This window comes from Suncus etruscus, chromosome 10, assembly GCF_024139225.1.
Source record: "Suncus etruscus isolate mSunEtr1 chromosome 10, mSunEtr1.pri.cur, whole genome shotgun sequence".
Taxonomy (NCBI): domain Eukaryota; kingdom Metazoa; phylum Chordata; class Mammalia; order Eulipotyphla; family Soricidae; genus Suncus; species Suncus etruscus.
This window is the reverse complement of record NC_064857.1, coordinates 82,660,488-82,683,395: the sequence shown is the minus strand read 5'-3', so window position 1 is coordinate 82,683,395 and position 22,908 is coordinate 82,660,488. Positions and strand designations below refer to the sequence as shown.

General features: G+C 45.2%; 2 protein-coding genes across 2 annotated transcripts in view; one reads left to right on the top strand and one right to left on the bottom strand.

Annotated features, from left to right (window-relative positions):
* Positions 1-22,908, bottom strand: part of ATP5F1A (ATP synthase F1 subunit alpha) — a 521,274-nt gene that overhangs the window by 369,534 nt on the left and 128,832 nt on the right. The gene's annotated exons all lie outside the window — the stretch shown is intronic.
* Positions 1-22,908, top strand: part of LOC126020102 (E3 ubiquitin-protein ligase RNF165-like) — a 205,977-nt gene that overhangs the window by 152,785 nt on the left and 30,284 nt on the right. Inside the window, exons 2-4 of the mRNA XM_049781582.1 lie at positions 17,727-18,042; positions 20,830-20,936; positions 21,331-21,334. Of these exons, the coding sequence (XP_049637539.1) occupies positions 17,867-18,042; positions 20,830-20,936; positions 21,331-21,334 (287 nt within the window). The 5' untranslated portion in view covers positions 17,727-17,866. The remainder of the gene's footprint in view (positions 1-17,726; positions 18,043-20,829; positions 20,937-21,330; positions 21,335-22,908) is intronic.

The window sequence follows — 22,908 nt, the reverse complement described above, 5'->3', positions numbered from 1 at the left end:
TTTGAATCCCTAGAACTTCTAGAAACCCCTACCATCTTTTGTTGGCCTGAACCTGGGATGGCTGATCTAGCCAAGTGTTTCTTAGATTGCTCATCTTTAATTGGATAGAGAAGCTGGAGTGGGCTACAGGCTTCTGAGAGCAGGCTGGAGAGGGCAAGGGTCTGGGATGTCCTGCCATTTTCCAATCTTCGTTTGCTATAGCTTTATTAAGATGACTGTGCTTTAAAATTTTTTTTATTTTAGAAAACAACAAGCTTATGTGCACGATCCATGTGGTATGAAAAGAAGCTATAAACACAGCATTCCCTTCCCGTTGTCCGCCCAAAGAGCAAACACAGTCAGAGCCTTCCAGAAACCATCTGCATTTTTGCTTCTGCAGCACATGAGGGAAATCCAGGTCACACAGGTTCATCCAAACCATCACAGTTTCTCCAGGTTTATTGGATATAAATACCTGTGGTAACATACAGAAACAGGCCTATAGACAAGCATTCCTGGGCAGTTTTCATAACATCTTACTCCCCTGCTTCCCCACATGTTGGCTCTGAATTCACACCCATGCTGCTGGGAGAGATGGTCTGAATACCAGCATGGCAGGCTGGGAAACTGAGGTGGAGAAGGTCTAGATCACTGGCCTTGAGCTGCAGTACCTGGGAGAAACCAAGTTTAGGCTTAAGGCAGTTTGCCTGGTTTTCTAGACATTTATTATCCACCAACTTCTTTGAGGAAAGAGATACCACATATGTATTTGTCATGTTGTGTATGGAGCAGGTACTTCTGGCAAATAAGGACTGGGTGTAGCTCAGTCCCAGGAGGGCCTGATAGACCATATCAGGCCTTTGAGTAGAATGTGATATTCAGGCCCAGATGTCCTATATGCCTTCACAAGAGTCCCTTGTCCAGGTGCAAAGAAAGTAGGAGAGGAGTTGGGGCAATGGAGAGACTATGTGAATGAAAGAGGCCTGGTTTAGCAAAACCTCCAGAGAACCTGGTCAAATGGGCTTTTCTTCCTGGCTTAGTGAGACTCCCAATATTTCCAGAGCTGTCCTGGGGCTCTAATAAAAGCACAGGGAATGCTTAGGATTAGGAGAAAGCCCTAAGGTCTTTTCAAGTTGCCTCCTCTCCTGAGCCTAGAGGAGTTTAGCTAGAGTTTGGTAGTCCTCCTAGATCTGTACAAGGTTGTATGCTGAAGGGTCCCTCCTCTGTTGGTCCTCTCCTGATAACCTGCTTCAATGGCATGGACAGTGAAAGTCGGGCCTGCACCCAGAAAACTGGCTCCAAATTTTCCAAGTTCAAGGGATGTCAGTAAAACTCACTAAACCTGTTTTTTTTTAATCTCTAAAATAAGAACTTTCCTATTTTTCCCAACTTTACTAAACTTGAAAGTAGTGCTGAATTTGGGGAGAGTTCTGCAGGAGATGACTTGTTATATCACAGGGTCTGGAGTGGAGCTCTTGATGGGTCCCAAGTCCTACAGGTGGGAGTGACAGAAGCAGGAAGGCAGAAAATCATTGCTGGGGTGGTGATGCTTACTTGGAAGAAGGAGTCAGTTTGCGGAGCACTGCTCCAGCTTGTTACTTAGGCTGAGATGGTCCTCTGCCTTTTGACTCTGTTGTTGGCATTTGCACTGCTAATTAACATATGGGGATGGGGAGGAAGAAAAACTTGCAATTGATTTGTCGATTTGCCAGCAAAACTGGGAAAAGGTTAAGTGTGGGAGGTCAAAACTGAGAAGGAGGGGCCTGAGAGATGACATAGAGGTAGGGCATTTGCCCTGCATGCAGAAGGACAATGGTTCAAATCCTGGCATCCCATATGGTCCCCAGAGCCTGCCAGGAGCGATTTCTGAGCATAGAGCCAGGAGTAACCCCTGGGAACTGATGGGTGTGACCCCCCCAAAAAAAGAAAAAAAATTCCCTGAGAATGAAAATCAGAGCTTCCAGTTCTCAAGGAAACACATGGCTTGATAGTTTCCACCCTCTGCCTTTATCGTGAAGAAAGCTCTAGGAAATCAAGTTTCCACTGCAAGCTCTAGACTAGAGGAAACAAAAGGGGGAAGACAGCAAAGAGGCATTTAGTTTTTTTGACTTTGTTAAGGGAAGGATGACTTAGTGATCTGGCTTATGCTTAGGTAGCCAATGTAATTCATCATCCATTCATACAATTCTATCCATCCATCCATCAACCCACCATCTACCTATCTACCCATTTCTTTGCCCATTCACCCATCCATCATCCATCCATCCATACATCCATCCATCCATACATCCATCCATCCAATATCTGTTCATCTATCCATCCTCCTTCGCCTACTATTTACCCCTATACTATTAATCCAATAACCATCTATCTCTCACTTATCTTCCAACCCAGCCAGCCAGCTAATCATCCATTCATCCTTATAGTCAGCCACAAGCAAGCCAGTCATTTCATTCATTCAACCACCCATCCATCCATCCATCCTTTCATCCTTCCATCACAGCACACTAGTCACCCAGATTATATCCAGTCCTTTCCTGAGGGTGCTTTGTATGTTACATAGATCAATACAAGATTTTATTTTATTATTTTTTGTTCTTCAAATGGTGGTTCTTTTATTAATTTATTATTTTTTGTTTTTGTTTTTTTGGGGGGGCCACACATGGTGGTGTTCAGGGATTACTCCTGGCTATCTACTCCAAAATAGCTCCTGGCAGGCACGAGGGACCATATGGGACACCAGGGTTTGAACCAACCACCTTAGGTCCTGGATTGGTTGCTTGCAAGGCAAACACCACTGTGCTATCTCTCCAGCCCCATTTATTTTTACTTTTTACGGTTTTATTTTTAATTGAGATTTTATTTTACATTCAAATTAATTATGGGATAGTTCAAAAATGAGTCTATCTCGGTAAATGAAAACAGCATAAGTGCCCATTTACCTTTTTAGCAAAGCAACCACTCCAAAGCTTGGCATAAAACAAAACAAAACAAAAACCAAACAAGCACTTATTCAGCTCACAGATCAAGGGATGAGGATTTGGATTGGTGTAGGAAGTTAATTTGGTCTTATCTGGGCTGATTCAGATGTCTACAGTTGGCTTGGACAGACTGGTCTCAGGTGGCCTTAGCCAGGACATTGATCTTAGATTTGGAAGGAATTGGGGCTTTAGCAAACTGTTAGCTATATACCTTCCTAGTAGCTCAGGATAATAAAGTGGGATTCTCCTTGTCTTCTGTTAAAAAGAAGAAACTCTTTCATTCCATCTACCGAGCTAGTCAACTCTATGTTGAACAGCTACCCTGGTTCCTACCACTGTTTCCTTCCTATGCCTAATTTCTACACTGGCCCAAGAAACCTGGTCTCGTCCTTGGCTCCTGCATCTTCCCTTGTCTTCATCCCCTGCTTTCACAAAGCAGCCAGGACAAACTCAGTCAGATCTTTTAGATATCCCATTTTGGCTATGAATCTCGTTCTGAGTGAAATGTGACCCTTTATAATCTCCAGTTTTCTAGCACTCCCAGTAGCTAGATCCCTTTTCTTTGTACTCTCTGTCTACACCAACCATACAGACTTCCTGGGATCCCTCCAGCAGCCAGGCATGTACCCTGCCAGGGCCTTTTTTGGGAAGTTCTGAGCTCCTGGAAAATTGGGCTGCGTAGACAAGCTCAATCCTTCAACCCTGGCAAAAGTCATCATCTCTAGTTAAGGTTTGATTGGGACCCTAAATGGAACGTTTTTATTTTCTCATCTGTCTTGTGTCTCTCTTCTCTACAATTCATCACTATCATTATCACCATAAAAAAAAAGACATTTTCTTTGGATCTTAGAGGTAGTCCAAGAGATAAGTCACTTGTCTTACATGCAACTGACCCTGGTTTGATCCACCCAAGCACCTCCAGGAATTGATCCCTGAGCTCAGACCCAGGAGTAGCCTCAATTACAGCTGGGTATGGCCCAAACCCGTCCCCCACATGTGAAAAGACATTTTCTCATACACAGCTTAATACTTTAAAGGGGGGATTGTTTGAAAGGGAAGTGTGGGACCCCACTAGTGATTATCAGACAATTGGACACTCCATTCAGTGCAAAGTCTTGAAAGATGTGATGCTTTTTGGGCCCCGCAGTGTGGGAATCCCCAGAGTCAATCTGATGGTGCCATGGCATACATAAACTTTTAGGGGAGCTCAGCCCACCAGATGTATCCTCAGATTTTCCTGGTGGGGAGAACTAAAATAACCCCTATGGGATTCCTCAAAAGGCCCGCTGTGGACGCCTTTTTCCCCTGCATGGATATTTGAGGAATTTCCGAAGAGATTCTTGGCATTACATTTTCAGTCATTATTTGGCTATCTCTCCTTTGTAAATCTCAGGAATAATTGTGGCTTCTTTTTTTTTTTTTTTGGTTTTTGGGTCACACCTGGCAGTGCTCAGGGGTTATTCCTGGCTCCAGGCTCAGAAATTGCTCCTGGCAGGCACAGGGGACCATATGGGGCGCCGGGATTCGAACCGATGACCTCCTGCATGAAAGGCAAACGCCTTACCTCCATGCTATCTCTCCGGCCCCTAATTGTGGCTTCTATCAAATAATTTGGCTCAGAATTTCCAGCACCAAAGATTATTTGAGAACCCCTTTTCTGGATAATAGCCAGCTCTAAAAGCAAAGACAATACTTTTTCTCTCTTTTTCAAATATGTCCTTGCAGTTGCATTTTCTGGTAATCAAGGGCGTAACCAAAATGCAGATCCTGGCTGTTGACTATTGACTCTCGTTTAGAAATAAGGAAACACATTTTAGGGGATTTGACTCCTTCCTTTACTTAACCTCTAAAACAATAGAGTCCAGCCCAGTAAAGATTAAGTTCCTAGGGGCCCGGAGAGATAGCTGCCTTTCTTTTTTTTTTTTTTTTTTCTCTTTTTTTTTTTTTTTTGGTTTTTGGGCCACACCCGTTTGACGCTCAGGGGTTACTCCTGGCTATGTGCTCAGAAATCGCCTCTGGCTTGGGGGGACCATATGGGACGCCGGGGGATCGAACCACGGTCCTTCCTTGGCTAGCGCTTGCAAGGCAGACACCTTACCTCTAGCGCCACCTACCCGGCCCCGAGATAGCTGCCTTTCAAGCAGCCGAGAATCCCGGTGTCCCATATGGTCCCCCGTGCCTGCCAGGAGCTATTTCTGAGCAGACAGCCAGGAGTGACCCCTGAGCACTGCCAGGTGTGGCCCAAAAACCAAAAAAAAAAAAAAAAGATTAAGTTCCTAGATATTTTCTACTCCCTTCTACTCCTAATTTTGATTTAAAGTAAGCTTCCATAGAGTTGCCTTGAGTTGTAACCTTCTCCTTTGTAACATAGAATTTTTATAGTCACACCCATAGCCTAGGTATTATTACTATTGTACTTTGCTTTGTAATTATAATTATTCTTCACCTATGGCTAATTTTACCCCTATAAATTCCCCTGCTCAAACAATTAAACTTGTCACACGCTTGTCAGACGTGAGTCCCCATACTTTGTGTGTGGTAATCATTTTTGCAATATTATTCTATTCGGTCGCTCATGCTCCCACTTTCTTCTCGTGAAGGACTACAACACACTAGAATTGCTGAGATTCAGGATGCCTGCAGCATGATGGTGTTGAGAACCTCCAGAGTACTGTTGTTCAGGGACCATATAGTGCTGGGAATTGAGTTGGGTTGGGGGACATGCTTTGGTTGATGCCTGGTTTTCAAAGCCTTGTATATTTCCTGTAGGCAGCCAATATCAGGTTGGAGTTGCATTATTTCTCAGTCTGGACAGTCACCTGTGGGGATCACACTAGACAGAGAGGTACCAGGAGGACAAGAAATTTCAGTGTTTTGGGCCAGTGATGTCCAGAACACCCAAAACAGTACCTAACATGCACATAATTGATAGTGTCCAGAGACAGGAAAAGGCAAGTTCCAAATTCAAAGCTACTAGAGTCAGCTACTATCTTTGGGCCCACACTGGGGGACAATGTGGAAAGGGGAACATGTTTCTTCCTCTGCCAGCCTTGTCACTTCATTTGGCATCTCCATGATTTTCCCATCTGCAGACATCCTATCTTACCAGCTCAATAAATATTAGAGGCTCAGAGTGGGCTATCTTGAGGGCACTTGCATAAGGGCAGGGCAACAGAGGGCCTTGCCCCAACATTGCTTTCTCCCTTCCTGGCAAGTTTTGGCTCGGGGGATATGTCATTAGTGGCTTGTGGCTCTCTCATAGGCCTGGGCATAGCCCAAGGTGGGATGACAGCCAGGCATGCCTGTGCCTCAGTGCTGTGACTGTGTTTACTGCCTGACATTTCCCTACAAGCCGTTTGAGGCTGGGGCAGAAGGAGGTATTCTCTGTCTGCCCTTTCTGCAGCCTTTCCTGGACTAACACCTATGTGTTTGTATGTGTGAGCCTGTACATGTAGTGTATATGTGTATGTGTGACCCTCTGATCATGTATGTGTGTGATAAGGGGGGATTTTGTACTTCTGGGATGTACCTTGGAGGTGGTTTTTGCCATTCACCTATCATGTAGCTAGGTAAGACATTTTATGCTCATTTTCATGGAGTCTAGAGCTAGAGAATGGGATAATCCAGCTGCTTCTCTGGGGACTTCTTGATGTTCTTGTCCCTGGATGTGGGCACAGTCTCAGCCTGCAGAGACTCTTGGTCCAATTGGGGTGAGCATTGTGAAAAATCAGTAGGCCAAAGTCATGACACTGCAGGATGCTGGGCGCTGAGCTGAGCAGATAGGGATGCCTCTGGAGCCCATCTGCTGGGGCAGGACACAGCACAGGCCAAGGTAAGGACAGCTGAGAAGCAGAGATAGTTACTTGAGGAGACTCGAGTGATAGGGGTTGTCTTGATGGCTACGAGGCTGGGATCTACCTCCTTCTCCCCTTGTTCCTGCTTCTCAGTATCTCAGCTTCTCTCTGTCCACTGTCTTCTTTCATATTCCAACCCACTCGTGTCCCACCACATTTTTTACAGACATACCAAAACACACAACAAAGTGCTAGATCCTGGGTACCCTTGAGCAATTGGGAGTCCATTTAATTGACTCTGAGCCCCTCAAACATGCCACCAACCTGAGGCTGCTATCTGGTTTCTGGTAGGCCCCCCTACTCCTAGGCCTAGGTTTATTGCTGATTCTGAGTGTGATCTGAAGCTTAGCTGTGCATGAGGTGAGCTGCCACCTGTGTCTTCCCTAAACTATTACCTGGCCACACAGGTCAGCATCATGGCTCTGGCTAGCTGGGATCCCTGCAGAGCTGACCTTCAGGGACAACTTGCACAATACGTTCTGCAAACCTCATGGTCACCTGGAGTGGCTTTCTGAACTCTTGGGCATCCTAATGCTGCTGGGGACCTCCTGCAATAACTCCCCTGGCTCCTGTGAAAGCAGTTGGGATTGGGAGTTGTGTGTTTCAATATACTTGTTTCTTTATCAGGAATAAGGAAAGATGAGCCTAGACCCAAGAGGAATTTCTGGTTAACAGATGCAAATTAATGCTACAACCTGTGCAGACTCCTCTTGCCAGGACAAGAATGGTACGAAGCTGTTCCTATGCCAGCTATGAAACTGTTGCTTCTGGGCTAGTTGTTGGGTTTCACACTGACTATGACATATGCTTGGCCACTCTAGTCTACATAGAACTTGAGATTGGATCCTTAAACTCATGAATGCACTAGCAATGCACTAGCAATGCCTCCTTCTACCCTTCCTGTGTGCCTTTTTATTGTTCACCAGGCAAATATACTAAAGCTCTAGAACTGGGATTTGTCTCTTTACACACCTACACACTGCTCAACCAACTATGTGTTCAGCCAATCATTTTCAGTCATTGCTATCCATTCATCATCGATCCACCCATCCATCTAGCCTGTGAGAGCAACTGAGCTCAAAGTGGCCCTTTGCTCCTGGCTGAGAGGTGAGTGTTAGATATTAAAAAGCCAGTAGGCATCCATGTGCTAGGAAGTGTCCTTGCTTCAGTAGAAAAGCAGGCAAGAACACATATCCTTGGAAGAAGCTGAGCTTTTTATTAGAGATCAAAGCCTGGCTCTGGGGAAGTATTCACCATGCTGCTATTGGCCGTAAGAATCCCTCTGGGCAGTTCATTTTCTCTCCAACCCCTTGCATCCTCCTGTTGGCTGGGGAACCAGTGGTGGGGAGGGAGGAAAGACATCATCTGGGCACTCAAAGAGCTGAGTCAGGGAAGAGGCCTCTTGGGGTCTATCAGCAGGTGCAAAAGCAGTTCAGTCAGTTATTTGGAGGGGGGAAGGAGCCAGGAAAAGCAGTATAGGGGTGGAGCTGATACTGGGCTCTTATCCATTTTCCTAACCCCAACTTAGTGGGCTTGGGTCAAGTAGTTAGCTCATGACATACATATCAGATATCTGATTGCCTGTTTCCCACCTTTGTGGATTCACTTTCTCAAGTACCCAGTCTATGGGTGGACTCAAAAGATGCTTTATGTAGCCTGATAGGCCTCAAGTCCTGGGCTGGAGAAGTGAATATAGACCATTGAGAGGCACAAAAGATGCAGGAGGTAACATTCTTTCATTTGTTTGTTTGTTTGTTTTGGGTTCACACCCAGCAGCACTCAGGTGTTACTTCTGGCGCTATGCTCAGAAATCGCTCCTGGCAGATTTGGGGAACCATATAGAATGCCAGGATTCAAACCACTGTCCTTCTGCATGCAAGGCAAACACCTTACCTTCATGATATCTCTCTGGGCTCCAGAAGGTAACATTCTGAACTTGATCAGAGTAGTGGGATGAGACATCAGGTTGAATGGATGAGGGATTTGTCTTTGAACCCTTGCCATGTGAGGTCAAGCTTCTATTTGCACTTGGTCTCGGTTCTACAGGCTCAGTTCCTGAGTACTCGGGCCTCCCTCCTCCTTGCTGTCTTGCTTTACTCCTTCCCATGAAGTTCTTCTTTTTGTTCTTTTATCCCTGTTGGTATAGCTCTGACCAGATTTATAGGCAGTATCTCAGCATGGACCTGTGGTTCCTCTCCTTGTCTGGCATTGTGTTGACTTTGGCCTGAACATCCTCAGTGAAAAGGAACTTCTGGAGACAAAGTGACATTCTAAAAAGAGCTTTCAATGGCTGCATCAGGTACTCACATCAGTACTTCTGCAGAAATGACAGTTGATTTTCTGGAGAGATTGGCTCAAATCTCTGCCATTACTGACCAGATGAAGGTCAGTGAATGTTTGGAGATTAGACTCCATCACTGACTATACTCTGGGCCTGAGCAAATCCTCTACATTCCCCAGCCTTTCCTGCCTAAGGCTGTGGGATCTCTGTCCCCTACTCTTTGAGACCCTGGACAGTCACCTTCCAGGAATATGTGCCTTTCATTCTGTGTCCCATGAATGCCAAATGGACAAGGGGAGGGCAGGGCAGGACGAGACTTTACAGTCCTCAGGCCTGTCTGTCTCTCACACAAGCCTCCTGCCCAACCTGCCTGCTGAGGGCCACCAAGTCAGCATCAAGTCCAAATGGACCAGACATGTTCGTGCTTGCCATCATGGTTCCAAAACCAATTTGCTTTGTTCTTGGTGTTCCTTTTGCTCCATGGGGGAATGGGGTGTGTGGGGAACACACCCAGCTGTGCTCAGAGTTTGTTCTTGGCTCTATGCTTAGGCATCCCTCCTAGTGGAGCATAAGGAACTTTATCTGGTGCTGGATCTACCATGAGACCAGCCACATGCAAGGCAAGAGTCTTACCGGCTCTAATATCTATCCAGCTCTCCACAGACAGTTTTGTATCTTACACCGAATGTGGCTTTTGTTTTGTTTAGGAACCACACTTGGTAGTACTCAGGGTCTATCCATAGCCCTCTGCTTGGAGGCCACTCCTGGGGTGCTCTGAGGACTTCTTGCTCTCAATCCTTTCAGCTTTCTCTCTCTCTCTCTCTCTCTCTCTCTCTCTCTCTGTCTCTCTTTTTGCCCTGCAATACTTTGCTTGCTTTTTCAAGAGCTTGTGTTCTCTCCAAGCCCTCCAACTTGTTATTTAGCCCCAGTGGATCTTTTCACTGCTAGACCCTCAGCCCTGGGGAAGTCTGATAAATGCATAGCATAATTGGGGACATCTGGAGTTTATATGGTTACCCTGAAAGAGAGACTCGAATGGGAAAGATTGTGGGAAAGATTGACAGGGCCTTTTGGATGTTCAGTCTCTATCAGACATCACTGATTCTTGCCTTGTCTATGCCTAGATATTTTACCTTACAAGCATCTGGAGTCTTTGGTTTTCGCATAACCCCCAGGACACAAGGCAAATAAGTCCCCAACCCCCAGTTGGGGGTCTCCTGATTTTTATCCCCTTCTAAATAAAAGTTATGAGACCAAGCATCTACTTTCAAAATGGAAATGACAGGGGAGGTCATGAAGAGACCCAGAAAGGTAGGCCTTTGCAGGTAGAAATTGTCTGGAATGTTCTGGGTTCATTGATCCCTCCACCACCATTCTCTTCTCCAGTTGCTCGGAGGAGAGAGGGTGCCCCCCTGCCGCCATTTCCTGGAACAGCAAATAGTTGTTGCAGATATCAGGAGTGGCCTTGGGGGAGGGCCAATTTTCTTATTGCTGGACCCCCAGAAACTACTGGGTAGCGACTACTCCTGAAGGTGCTTGGAGAGAGTGACCCGATTTCCCTGCCTGACTCCATGACGTTGGTTGTAAACCCAGAGCTCCCCTACCCCTACCCACTGTATCTCTCCTGCCTGCTCCACTTCAGCATACAACTCTTCCCAGCCACTGTCCATCTCCCACCCTGGTCATCCATCTGAGTATTCACTAGGCACCAGCCCCATGGCTGTATGTGTGTGTCCCACGGCTGTGTGTGTGTGTGTGTGTGTGTGTGTGTGTGTGTGGTTTAGAAACAGTAAGACATGAGATGCTCGGGCTTCTGGGGGTGGAAAAGAGACAGCTGACAGAGGCTCCTCCTTTTCAGCTGCATTGTTGGGACCAGGCATTCTGTAGAAACTCACAGAGAGGTTCAGGGGGCAGTGGGCAGGGGGACGTAATTGTGGCGGCAAAGGGAAATGGTGGTGTGGAGAGATGAAGGTATGGAGGGATGGGGGCTTGGAGAGATGGAGGCTTGGAGAGATGAAGGTGTGGTGAGTTGACCTTCCACGGCAGGAAAGTCATTGGGCAGTGAGCAGGGCTGAAGCTAGTCTCTGTATGGAGATGCTTATGAGGACACCCACATGCTGGGCTTGTGGGGTTTGTGAAAGGATCGGAAGGGTGAAGTTATCAGACTGGTAGTCTCGGACATGTTTTCATGGAGAGCAGAGTTAGGCAACTTGGCCCAGACACTTTGCTCTGTGAATGGAGTTGGCATCTCCCTGCAGAGGTGCTCTGTCTGAGACAGAGAAGCCTGAGAACAAAGTGATGCCTGAGCATGTGGTCCAGGCAGGACTGTTCTGTCAGGGCAGTGGTCGGCAAGCCGAGGCTCACCAGCTACATGCAGCTCTTTACAGTTTTAATGCGGCTCTTCTGTGTGCCGGGAGGCCACTCCAGGAGTCAGGACTCTGCTCCTAGCCTCTGTCAGTGCACGCTGTGTGTGGCTCTCAAAATAAATTTCAATCGTGGTTTTGGTGAGATTTGGCTCAGTTGAAAAAAAAAAGTTACCCACCACTGTGTCAGGGCAAAGGGCACTGGGTTGTGGAAGGAGGACAAGTGAAGAAATGGTGTCAAGCACCTCAAAAACAGGCAAAATAAAAACAGATTCTTTGCTTCTAAGCCACACCCAGTGGCACTCAGAGGTGACTCCTGGCTCTCAGAAATTACTCCTAGCAGGCTCAGGAGACCTATAGGATGTCAAGGGTCAAACCCAAGTTGGCCACTTGCAACAAAAAGCACCCTACTCCCTGTGCTATCTTACCGGCCATCAAACGAAATATTTATATATTAAGTTTGCATAGTATATATTAAGTTAATTAAGGTATGTAGCACATTATTAACATCAATAATATGTCTCTTGGGAGGGTCACATCCAGTGATGCTGAAAGCTTACTCCTGCATCTGACAGTGCTTGGGGGACTGTGTGTGGTGTAGGGGATAGAACTAGAGTTGGATGTGTGCAAGGCAAGTATACTAACTCTTGTACTGTCTCTCTGGCTCTATTGTTAGCATTTTATTGAAAAAAAATCAAAACGCCCCCCCCCCAATACTCCTGTAAAGTTTGGGGAAGGTGCTGATTTAGAAAATTTACATCACATACCCTTTTAACCTCATTTCTTTCCTTTGAATTCATGCCTATTTTCACCTATTTCTGTAGCATCTCAGCAGCCTTTCTTCCTTCTTTTTTTCCCCATTTTCCTGCTGCTGCATTGACCCTCATGATGGCAGGTGGTTCAGTGAGGGAAGAAGAGAATTTAAGTTTCTTTATTTGTGCTATTGTCCCTGGACTCATGGAAACTGGACTTCATAGCAGACAATCCTTCAGATTCAGGATGTTTGTGGGAAATAAGATTCTCAATCATTTTTATAGAGGGTGTCCTCCTAAAAATACTCTGGAGGGTTTTTTTTTTCTGGAACTCAGAGTATTTTTTGATGGAACTCAGAGTCTCACAAATGCTGGTATGTGCTCAACCACTTGAACTCTCTCTAAAGTAAGCCCTAGATCATTCTTTCCTGGCTAGTGCCAGGTCCATTGGAAACTCTTTTGATTTTATTTGCTTTTGCGAAGGCTTAATTTTAACAGCAAAATAAAAAACCTCTCACTGACATTTAGCAATGTGCAGAATAGCATTGTAAGGTTACTTGTATTAGCAGAAGTGGCTGCCCATTTCCTCCATGCCAATATGAAGCCAGCACTTCAGCTCTTTTTTGGGGAATGTACTTCCTGAAATATTATACATTTCTAAAACTGCTATGAAAGTGTTTTCCAATGTTAATAATCTACTTTCTCCTTCTATGGAAAAAATGTCTCTTCCTGTTCTGGTAGCTCTTTACATCATTGTCTTACTAATATATCAATATCACTCACAACTCAAGCAAGGAGTGCATAATAATTCCATTCTCACACATTTCCTCTCCTGGGAGGTAATCATTGCTTCACTTTTGGGGGTTGCCTTCCTTTCTAGGACACATTTAACACATTCTTTATTCAAATGTAAAATCCCTGGAGGTATTATTTTCATGTGGCCACATCTATTCGTAACCTTAGATTTTTTCATTCTCTCTCATAGCTTTTGGAGCGCTGCCGTCAGCTGGAACCTACTTATCTGTGTGCTTGGGAAAACCCCAACATTTAGAGGGAACCCCTTATTTCTTTGCTTCTCTTTCTTGGTTGTCATTGGCACCATTTGAGAAAAGGTGCCCAGAAGGTTCCTTCTTTTGAGACTCTGCCTTCTGATCTTGCTCTTACTGGATAGTCTGGTTAAACATCACATTGTAGGTGGCAAGTCTCTGTCTGCTGCAGCAGTTGCAGGAAGAAGCTGATTCACTTTTTCCCAACTCCTGACTTTGCGCTTGAAATTGCTCCTATTTTTCTGTATCCTGAACTTCTGTCTGGGGCTGGTACTTTTTTTTGGGGGGGGGGTGGAGTGGGATGGGGTGGAATATTTTATAGACTTTGGGCTGGAGTTTTATCTCCTATATGATTTTGCTGGTGATCATTTTGTTGGTCTGTCCAGTTCGGGAAAATAGTTTCTGCATGTAATTTTATTCACCATTTCCTCTCGATTATTTCTGTCACTTTTTTCTTTCACTTGTCCAACATGGAATCTGCTGAGCCAGTCCTGGTGTCTCCTCTTCCTTCTGTCTCCCTGTCTTCTTGTTCTGCTCATGGAAAATTTCTTCTGTTTTCTCTTCTAACTCCACTGCTGAAGTTAAGATGTCCCCTTGCCCATTTTTTCAAAGTTGTTTTATTTTAATAATTTTTATTTTGACCAAAGTGGATTACGTATGTTAACAGTGATGTTTTAGGTACATTTTAACATTGAATCAAGGGAATTCCCTTTACCAAAGTTGTCCTCCCTTCACCCCTGTTCCAGCTTGCATCCCATATCCTTACCCCCCAGGCTGCTAGTATAAGTGGTTTCCTCTGTGTCTAGCTTACTACTTAGTGATCATACAACTGTTTGGTCTTGGTAACCTCCTTTATTTCCCCCTCAATTTGAGAGGCAGAACTAGATGGTTCAAGTTATGTGGTTCTGTTTGCAGAAAAAAAAGCAATAAAATGGGGTAAAAATCAAATAAGCTGAAAATGGGTGGAGAAACACCACAATACAAAAAGAGATATCAGGGGTCGAAGAGATAGCATGGAGGTAAGGTGATTGCCTTGCATGCAGAAGGACAGTGGTTCGAATCCAGGCATCCCATCTGGTCCCCTGAGCTTGCCAGGAGTGATTTCTGAGCGTAGAGCCAGGAGTAACTCCTGAGCACTATCAAACAAAATATACAATGAGCAATTGAGGCTTTGTGTTGTTCCTCTTCCACTTGTTTTGGACACTACTCCTCAGTAGATGTTAACAATTACAGTGTTTGGAGTTTCTATCCTGTTCAACTCTGTTATTTGTTCATGGAGTATTACCTGTATATATGGTGTATATTCTAGGTACTTTAAAAATAGTGATATCATTCTGTGTTTATCTTTCATCTTCTGGATTATTTCATTGAACATAGTATTTTCTAGATCCATCCACATTGCTGCAAAGTCTATGATTGTATCATTTCTAACTCCTATGTAGTATTCCATTGTGTATAAATACCACATCTTCATGATCCAATCCTCTGTTGTTGGACATTGAGGTTGGTTTCAACTCTTGGCTATTATACTGAGTGCAGCAATAAATAGTGGGGTGCACACATACATTGGGATAAATGTCCTTCCTACTTGGGGATAGATACCCAGGAGAGCAATTGCTGGATCATATGGCAGCTCAAATTTGACTTTACTGAGCACTCTCAACACTGTTTTTTTTCCCATTTGGATTACTATGTCTTAGTGTTGGTTTATTAGGGTCTATATTATTAGGGACTCTTTTCACTTCCTGGATTCACACTGAAACCTTATTCCAGAGGGTGGGAAAGTTTTCTTCTATAATTTCCCTAACTACTTGTTCTTCCCCTTTCCCTATTTCCTCCCCTTCTGGTATACCTACCATTCTTAGATTATTTCTTTTGTCTTTGTTCATTAAATACTGGACTTTTCCTTTCAGTGCTTTACCTTTTATTTCCTTGTTGGCTTCTTGGTCATTTTTTGTTTGCAGTTTTTCTTCGAGTTCTTCTATGCACTTCTCCAACTGTGTGATTCTGCTCATATGGTTTTTTATGGTTTATTATATATTTTTTAATTCCTTTGTATGGAATCTCTCATGCTCTACAACAGTTCTTTAAGTTGGTAGTTTTGTTCATCCATGGATTTCTTGTACTTGCTGGCGAGTGATTCTTTCATTTCTTTTACCATGGCTTGCATTTCTTTTCTCATGGTTGCTTTTAGATTTTCATCTATTGGGTCTGTGTGTTTAGGTTGACTTGAAAATTTGTTAGGATTCTCTCCATTTCCCCAGGTGTTAAAGTCTTCCGTAGTTTACATATTTTTTTTGCATTTATTGTTTTGGCTTGGAGTGCAGTGCCTTCAGATTTCAGCCTGCTTTTGCCAACTGGGAAGTGGGGCTGGGTCGCTTCTCTGGAGTGTGGCTTCTGAGATTTGGCCCTTCCCCTGTCCTTAGTCGATTCTGGTCATCGACCCCCCCCCCCCACCTGCTAGCCAGTGCAGTTCCACTCCTGGCCACAGTGATCGAGGGCGCAGTTGAGCCTTGATCACTCACCCTGCCTGGGACCCAGGGACGTTCCAGTTGGGTCCGGCTCTCCTCGGCTCTCTCACCCACCCCGCTTGGGACCCAGCGAGGTTCCGGACCGGGTCTCCTCAGCTCTCTCCCCCACCTCGCCTGGGAACCAGGGACATTCTGGTTGGGTTCGGGTCTCCTCAGCTCTCTTACCCGCCCTACTTGGGACCCAAAGAGGTTTCCATCCAGATCTCCTCAGCTCTCTCGCCCACCTCGCCTCCTCTTGGTCATTTTATATTTCTTGGAGCTCTCGTGTTCTCAAAGCTTGTGTTCAAAGAGCTTCTTGTTGAGTTGGGATGATAACTCATGGTCATTAGTGCTTAACCAAAAATGAGCTAACACCCTAGACTACATGGTTTCTTGAGCACTACTAGGTGTGGCCTTGGAGGCCTTCAATCATTGCTAGGGTGGCAGTGATGGTCCATGACACACCAGGGCTTAAGCAACTGCACATCTGTTGGCTCTATCACTGAGGCTCCTGGGTTGGTTGGCTAAGACCCCCATAGATCTCCCTAGAGCACAAATTGAGAAACTCTCTAAACAAATGCCTTTTCTTTAAAAAGGGCTTCTTATTATTTCATAAACCCAATCTTCTATTTAAGAAGATATTCAAGAGAACACCTTTTGGTTTGGGGATAACATCTGCATTTCTCAGGGCTCACTGCTCAGGAATCACTTCTGGTACATGTGGAGGATTCTTGGTGCTCTAGGGTCTGGTGGAATTTGGGCAGAAACAGCTGGGTCGAGTTTGCAGTGTCCTCTGAGCCACAGTCTGTGCACTTCCTCCTCTGGTTATTGGCACTCCTGTGGGTCGGCACTCTGCTTCTGGAGAGAGTTCCTGGGGCTCCTTTGTCATCAACCCTCCTTTGATTTAGGCAAGTAGTAGTAATTCATTCACTGGAGCCTGAGCACCACCTATCCCTGGTAATGTTTGATTTTGCTGCATCATTATGATTGTTTCATTATTATGGAAGGAAATTTTCTTTTGTGTGATTTAGTCTTTTCTTCAGCTGTCACAGTAAAGGGAACTTTGTGTTCTCTCTCTGGAAATCAGGATTCCCAGGAACCTGCATCCTAGCTGGGTTTCTAGGGCATCCCGGTCCTCTCTCTTTTCCCTACATAATATATACTGAAAAAAGTAATAATTAAAAATTTACTTTAAAAAATAATCTACAGGGGCCCACTGGGAAACCTTCTCACACCTCCTAGGCTGTCAAAGGTAGCTTCAAGGACTAGAGCACATAGTGGTCACATAGGAGTCCCAGGTTCTGTCCCTGACACCACCAGGTCCCCCAAATAAGATGGAGAGAAAGAGAGAGATCACAAAGTATAAGGAGCATGCCTTGCAATCACTGGCACCACATATAGTTTCTTGAACAATGCCAGGATTAAGACCTACCCCAGAAATTTCTTAGGATCAATGAGGCTGCATTGGAGGAGTTCAATTTAAGAAAACAACCATTTTCAGGGATCTTAATGCTCCTTTCTAGGCAGAGTATATAGCTCTGAGCCAGAGCTGTTTTCTTGTATGTTTGATTCCTGGCATTGAAAGAAAAAAGTTCAAAAATACAAGGGCAGGAATGTGGCTCAGTGGTAGAGCACAGGCTCTGGATTAGATTCCTACCACTTCTAAGCCAATAAACCAATTTAAACAGGATCCAGTTTAATACCAAATCTTTATCTACCCAGAACTGAAAAACGTTTCCACTGCTGACATGGACAGAGCCTGTTGTTGGCTCTTAATGATGCAATAACAGTGTAGTAATAGTGACCTGCCCCTAAAGGGCTGATGTGGCTTGGCTCCAATGAACTTGAACTTGAGTCATGCCAATGCCAGGCTGCTCCCCTCCTTCCAGGGGTGAGGCCTGGGGGAAAGGGGGCCTGGGGCCAGGCCTTACTAGCGTCTTCTCTGTCTTTGCCTCTCCAGGTGCCCCCTTTCAAAGGTCTCAGCACCCTCACGCTACCTCCTGCCGCCACTTCCACCTGGGCCCCCCGCAGCCACAGCAGCTCTCGCCCGACTTCCCCCTGGCTCACCCCGTGCAGTCGCAGCCGGGCCTCAGCGCCCACATGGCCCCGGCCCACCAGCACAGTGGTGCCCTGCACCAGCCGCTGACCCCGCTGCCTGCCCTGCAGTTCCAGGACGTCACAGGTCCCTCCTTCCTACCTCAGGCCCTGCACCAGCAATACCTCCTGCAGCAGCAGCTCCTGGAAGCCCAGCACCGCAGGCTCGTCTCACACCCCCGGTGAGTGCTGTGTGGACAGAGGAAAGTGGCCACAGGCCAGCCTGGACGCCTGGTTTTGCCCCTCAAGGCTGACCAGAGTTCCCATGAGGGTGTCTGTGCAGCTTTTGCTCCAATGATGGGCTTTCATTTGGGGTGAGGATGGGCTTCATTGTCTTAGGTCCCCCAGCAAGGGTGCTGGTGCTGGATGATGCTTTCCAGGGACTTACACTATTGAGGAGGTTTGAGAAGATTACCCACTGGCCCCCTGTAGATTATTTTTAAAGTAAATTTTTATTGAATTATCATGAGATGCACAGTTATATATACCATATCAATAAAAATAAAAATCATATGGTCCAATGATAGAGGCAGAGGAAGCATTTGAAGAGCCAGCATCCATTCATGATAAAAACTCAACAAGAAGGGAATTGAAGGAACATTCCTCAATATAATCAAAGCCATTTATCGCAAGACCACAACGAACATTATACTTAATTGGGAAACACTAAAAGCCTTTCCTCTATAATCTGGCACAAGACAGGATTGCCCACTCTCACCGTTTCTATTCAATATAATACTGGAAGTACTTGCCACAGAAATTAGGTAAGAAAACATAACAAGAGCATCTCACCAGGAAAGGAAGAAATCACTAATCACTTCCTTACTGTTTATGGATGACATGATGCTGTATAAAAGTCTTGTAGGTTCTTGATGGCCAAGCTCTCTATAGGGCTTTCCAAGAGTCTGGAGTTTATCATGGAGGTCAGCAAAAAACAAATGGAGAGTAAAATTTGACAGAACCTCTTAGGTGGGGCTGAAGGGGCTGTAGAGCCTCATCTTAGGACAGAGAGATGGTTAAGTATGCTGGAACATGTGTTTTATATGCAGGTGACACAGGTTCAATTCCCAGGTCTCAGGGTATAGCACTGTAAGGCCTACCTCAAGCACAAAACTGGGAGCTGCTCTGAAGCCCTGTTGATTGCAGCTCAAATGCCAAACTGAACCCAAACAAAACATAGAGGGAGAGAGTTAGATTAGCTCAGTGGTTCTCCAACTTTTTTGAATAGCACTCTTAATACTCTGAGAATGATAGAGATTTCTGATTTTGTGGTTGACTATGAAACCATGTTAGAATTAAAACAGTTTAAAATTTCATTTGGTTTATTAAAAACAGGAATAGGTCAACCAAAATATTAGCATTAATAATGTATTTTTTGTTGTGCTTTTGGGGCCTTACCCAACTCTGCTTAGAAATTACACCTGATTTCTGTGTTCAGGGACCACTACTTGCAATGCTTGAGGGATCATATGGGATGCTGGGGATTAAAGCCAGTTTGGCTTTTTGTAAGGCAAGCACCCAACCCACTGAACTATCTCTCCAGTCCCCTGGGGGAGAAATATGCTGCAGGCATCTTGCGTCTCAGCATCTCTAGTGGGGAGCAAATCCTTTACAAGAGGAAAATGGGCAACACAAGAGACCGAATATGAAATATGAAATAATAAGACCACACAAAATATATTGTGTGGGGACCCACGTCTGCAATAAACGTGAGACAAATTTACTCTCTATGTTGGAAAATATATACAAGTCTCTGGTATGCAAAATATGTCCGTGCTAACAAAAGGCAGAAAGCCTTAGGAGAAACAACACAATGGTACCAAGTCCTAGAATATACATATAAAAGAACTAGTCCTTACAGGTGAAAAGAATTCCCAGCTAAAAAGTAAGGAAGTGACATAAGGAGTATTCTAGTTTAGAAAGGATGTTTTTATAACAAAGAAAGAGAAACTGGTTTTGCTACAATTTTGCAGCCTACCAGAGTAGTAAAAAGCAAGAAAGATAGGAACTGTTTGTTTACTACCTAAAAGCTGAAAACAGAAAAACAGGTAGCTGACTGGACTCATATTTGAGTTGCAAATATACTTAGCCTGTGGGGAACTTTAGCAGCTTTTGATCCTGAAATTTCTCTGACTGCACATTGATTGATGCCGAATTTTGGTCTGTAGTTTTGCAAGGTAAACAAAGCCAAATGATGACCAAAAATGCAATGCCAAGCATCTCTTTGGAAGTTCCACTCAGGGGAAAAAGGCATCCACATCGGGCCTTTTGAGGAACCCCGTGGGGGCTATTTCAGTTCTCCCCACCAGGAAAATCTGAGGATACATCTGATGGGCTGAGATCCCCTAAAAGTTCATATATGCCGTGGCAGAAATAACTGTGCATAAATGTGAAAAGAGCTCTTCCTCAAATGTCTGACTTAATACTAGACAACTTTGTTAATCAGGTTGACTTCTCCATTCAGACTGTGGCAAAACTTGCTGGAAAACGTCACTTGCTCATATGTGTGTGTGAGAGAGATGAAGATTGTGAAAGAGTAAATGCCCTTATCAAGTGACTAGAAAAGAAACTCTGACCTTATTAGCCCTGAGGAGGGTTCTCAGGGATACTAGGTGGGTTGGGTGGTATTCTTTGAGACCTACTGACCTAAATGATCTCTCAGGCCCTGAGCTCCATCCCCAAAGGGGTGGCTGGAACAGAGGCTTAGAGTGTAGTGTAGAATTGAAGAGAGAAGAGCATAGTGGGAGCAAAGCTGATGCATAGAGAGGCTGGAAACTGCAGGAAACAGACCCTACATGTTGGAGATCATCCATGAACGCAAGGGGGAGGCTGGCTGGTGAGATTTTTGTGGGCCAGGTGGCCTGCAGTGGGCATAACTGGGGAGAAACTCTCTTTAGGAAGCTGGAAGGCAGGCTGGTTGGGCTGCTTCATGCCCCACTGATGCCATGGGCCTGTTCCCTTCTGTGCAGGCGGAGTCAGGAGCGAGCGTCTGTCCATCCCCACCGACTCCAGCCCAGCTTCGACTTCAGCCACCAGCTGCAGATGCCTCAGGCCATGTATTTGGCTGAGGGCACTGGTGAGTTTGGGGGAATGCCTCAGGAGGGACAGAGAGAGGAGGGTCTCACCTGTTTCCTTCACAGGCACATTGCAAGGGATCTTGTCCTCAAGCCCCAGACTTTGCCCCTGTCTCCAGTCACTCTTGGGATCTTGTGGCCTACTGAATCAGGCTGGGTCCCAGAAGCAAATTCAGCTTCGTTTGGGAACTGCTGTGCACCCAGTCTGGGTCAGTGTACAGGGCCCTGTAAAGGAAAAGATCTCAACACAGAGCCTTTTCCTAACCCAGTGAGGTCTGGGATTAAGGGAGCAGAAAGGAGGATCCTGGGCACTAGGGTAGTCAAGGAAGGCTTGCTGAAGGAGGAGGAATGGGGGGAGTCCATAGAGAACTGTCAGGCCCTCATGTTTGCTAGAAGAATGGTGAAAGAAGCTGTGGAATTGGAGGTGAAAGCTGAGGAGTGAAATGGCTGGGAGATAGCCAGTGTTTCTTGGCAATCTTTGAATGCTCCAGACAACTGTGCAGTCTCCCACACCTTCCACACATAAGGCAAGGGCACTGCTACCCCCAGTTACAGGGTGTCTATCTGGTACCTTGGTCCCTCCTGACTCTGATTTTAGCTCAGGAGAAGATTTATTTACCCAGGACCTGAAAGAAGCACTAATTAGTCAATAAATATGTGAAGTTCATGGACATGATACAGGCAAATTGTAAATTGCCTGCAACTAGTCTTAAAAGAGTGCAGGAAAAAAATACACGTGTGTGTGTATGTTTGTATGTGTATGAAGATATAAGAAATAATGCAGAAAATATCAAAATTTAGCATTAAAAAATCTGGGCAGAGGAATTCTTTCTTCTGTTATTGGAACATTAAGGTCAAATCATATTTACATCTTTGAATGTGGATGTAAACACATTCAAACTCAATGGACAGAGAAGAAGCATCAAGCACAAGGGACATGAACTTGTCATGCCTCAGCTCCGGGCCAGAAAAACCAGCCTCAGAATGGCTTGTTCTGGGCATAACCCCAGCACCCTCTAGGAATGAAGCTGCAGGATAGATTCTGGAGGGTTGGAGGCTAATGACACTGCCAGGCACAGGACGCTGCTGGCCTGACAGTCCCTTTAAAGATGGATTGCATCATGACCAACTTCAGCCCAGACTTTTTCTAATGAGCAGATTCCAATTAAGAAGATTTAATTGCACTTTGGATTGAATTCTGTCCCTCAGCAGCCGAGGCAATCCAATTTAATTCAGTTCATCCCCCATGGAGCACCCAGGGCTGAGTAATTTGAAAACACAGACTCACATGCACACACATGGTCCCTGATGTCAGATGGAGGAGAAGGCCCAGGTGATGAAGGAGGGACACACACAGAGAGTTGGTGGGAGGGGGGGGGATCAGCACAGGCTGAGCCCTGTGCCCCCAATCTCTAGTTCAGTCTCCCCAACTTTTCTTGTGGATTTCAGCACTCTTACATTCCAGCCCACAACCGAGCCCCACCAATAGAAAACAGGAGCCGCAGGGGGCTGGTCCTTTCCCTCATCTTGTCCTAACTCGGCAAGCAGGAGCCCTTTGCTGAGGGCTGGTCTAAGCTGGCTTCCTGTGGCTTCCGAGTGTGACTCATTGTTCTGTCACCAAGCAGACTAAGCAGGCATTATTCCAGAGATTCCGGTAAACATTTCTATAAAGCAGATGAATGGGGGATCAGGGAAATTGTCAGTCAAAGAGTGGACTGAGAATGACCCAAAGCAATTCCCTAGCCCCCCCTGAACAATGCCAGAGAATCCCCAAATTAAAACTAACAAAAACAGAATAACAAAAAGTAGAGGTATGGGTATATATATATTCATACATAAACACACACACACATATTCCTGCTAAAATTCATGAAATTAAAGGACATTAAAGTCCTTTAATGTTTCTGTATCTCTATATATTTTAACATGTTGGAAAAAAAACAGCTGTTTCCCTTTTCCCTTTCTTTCTCATTC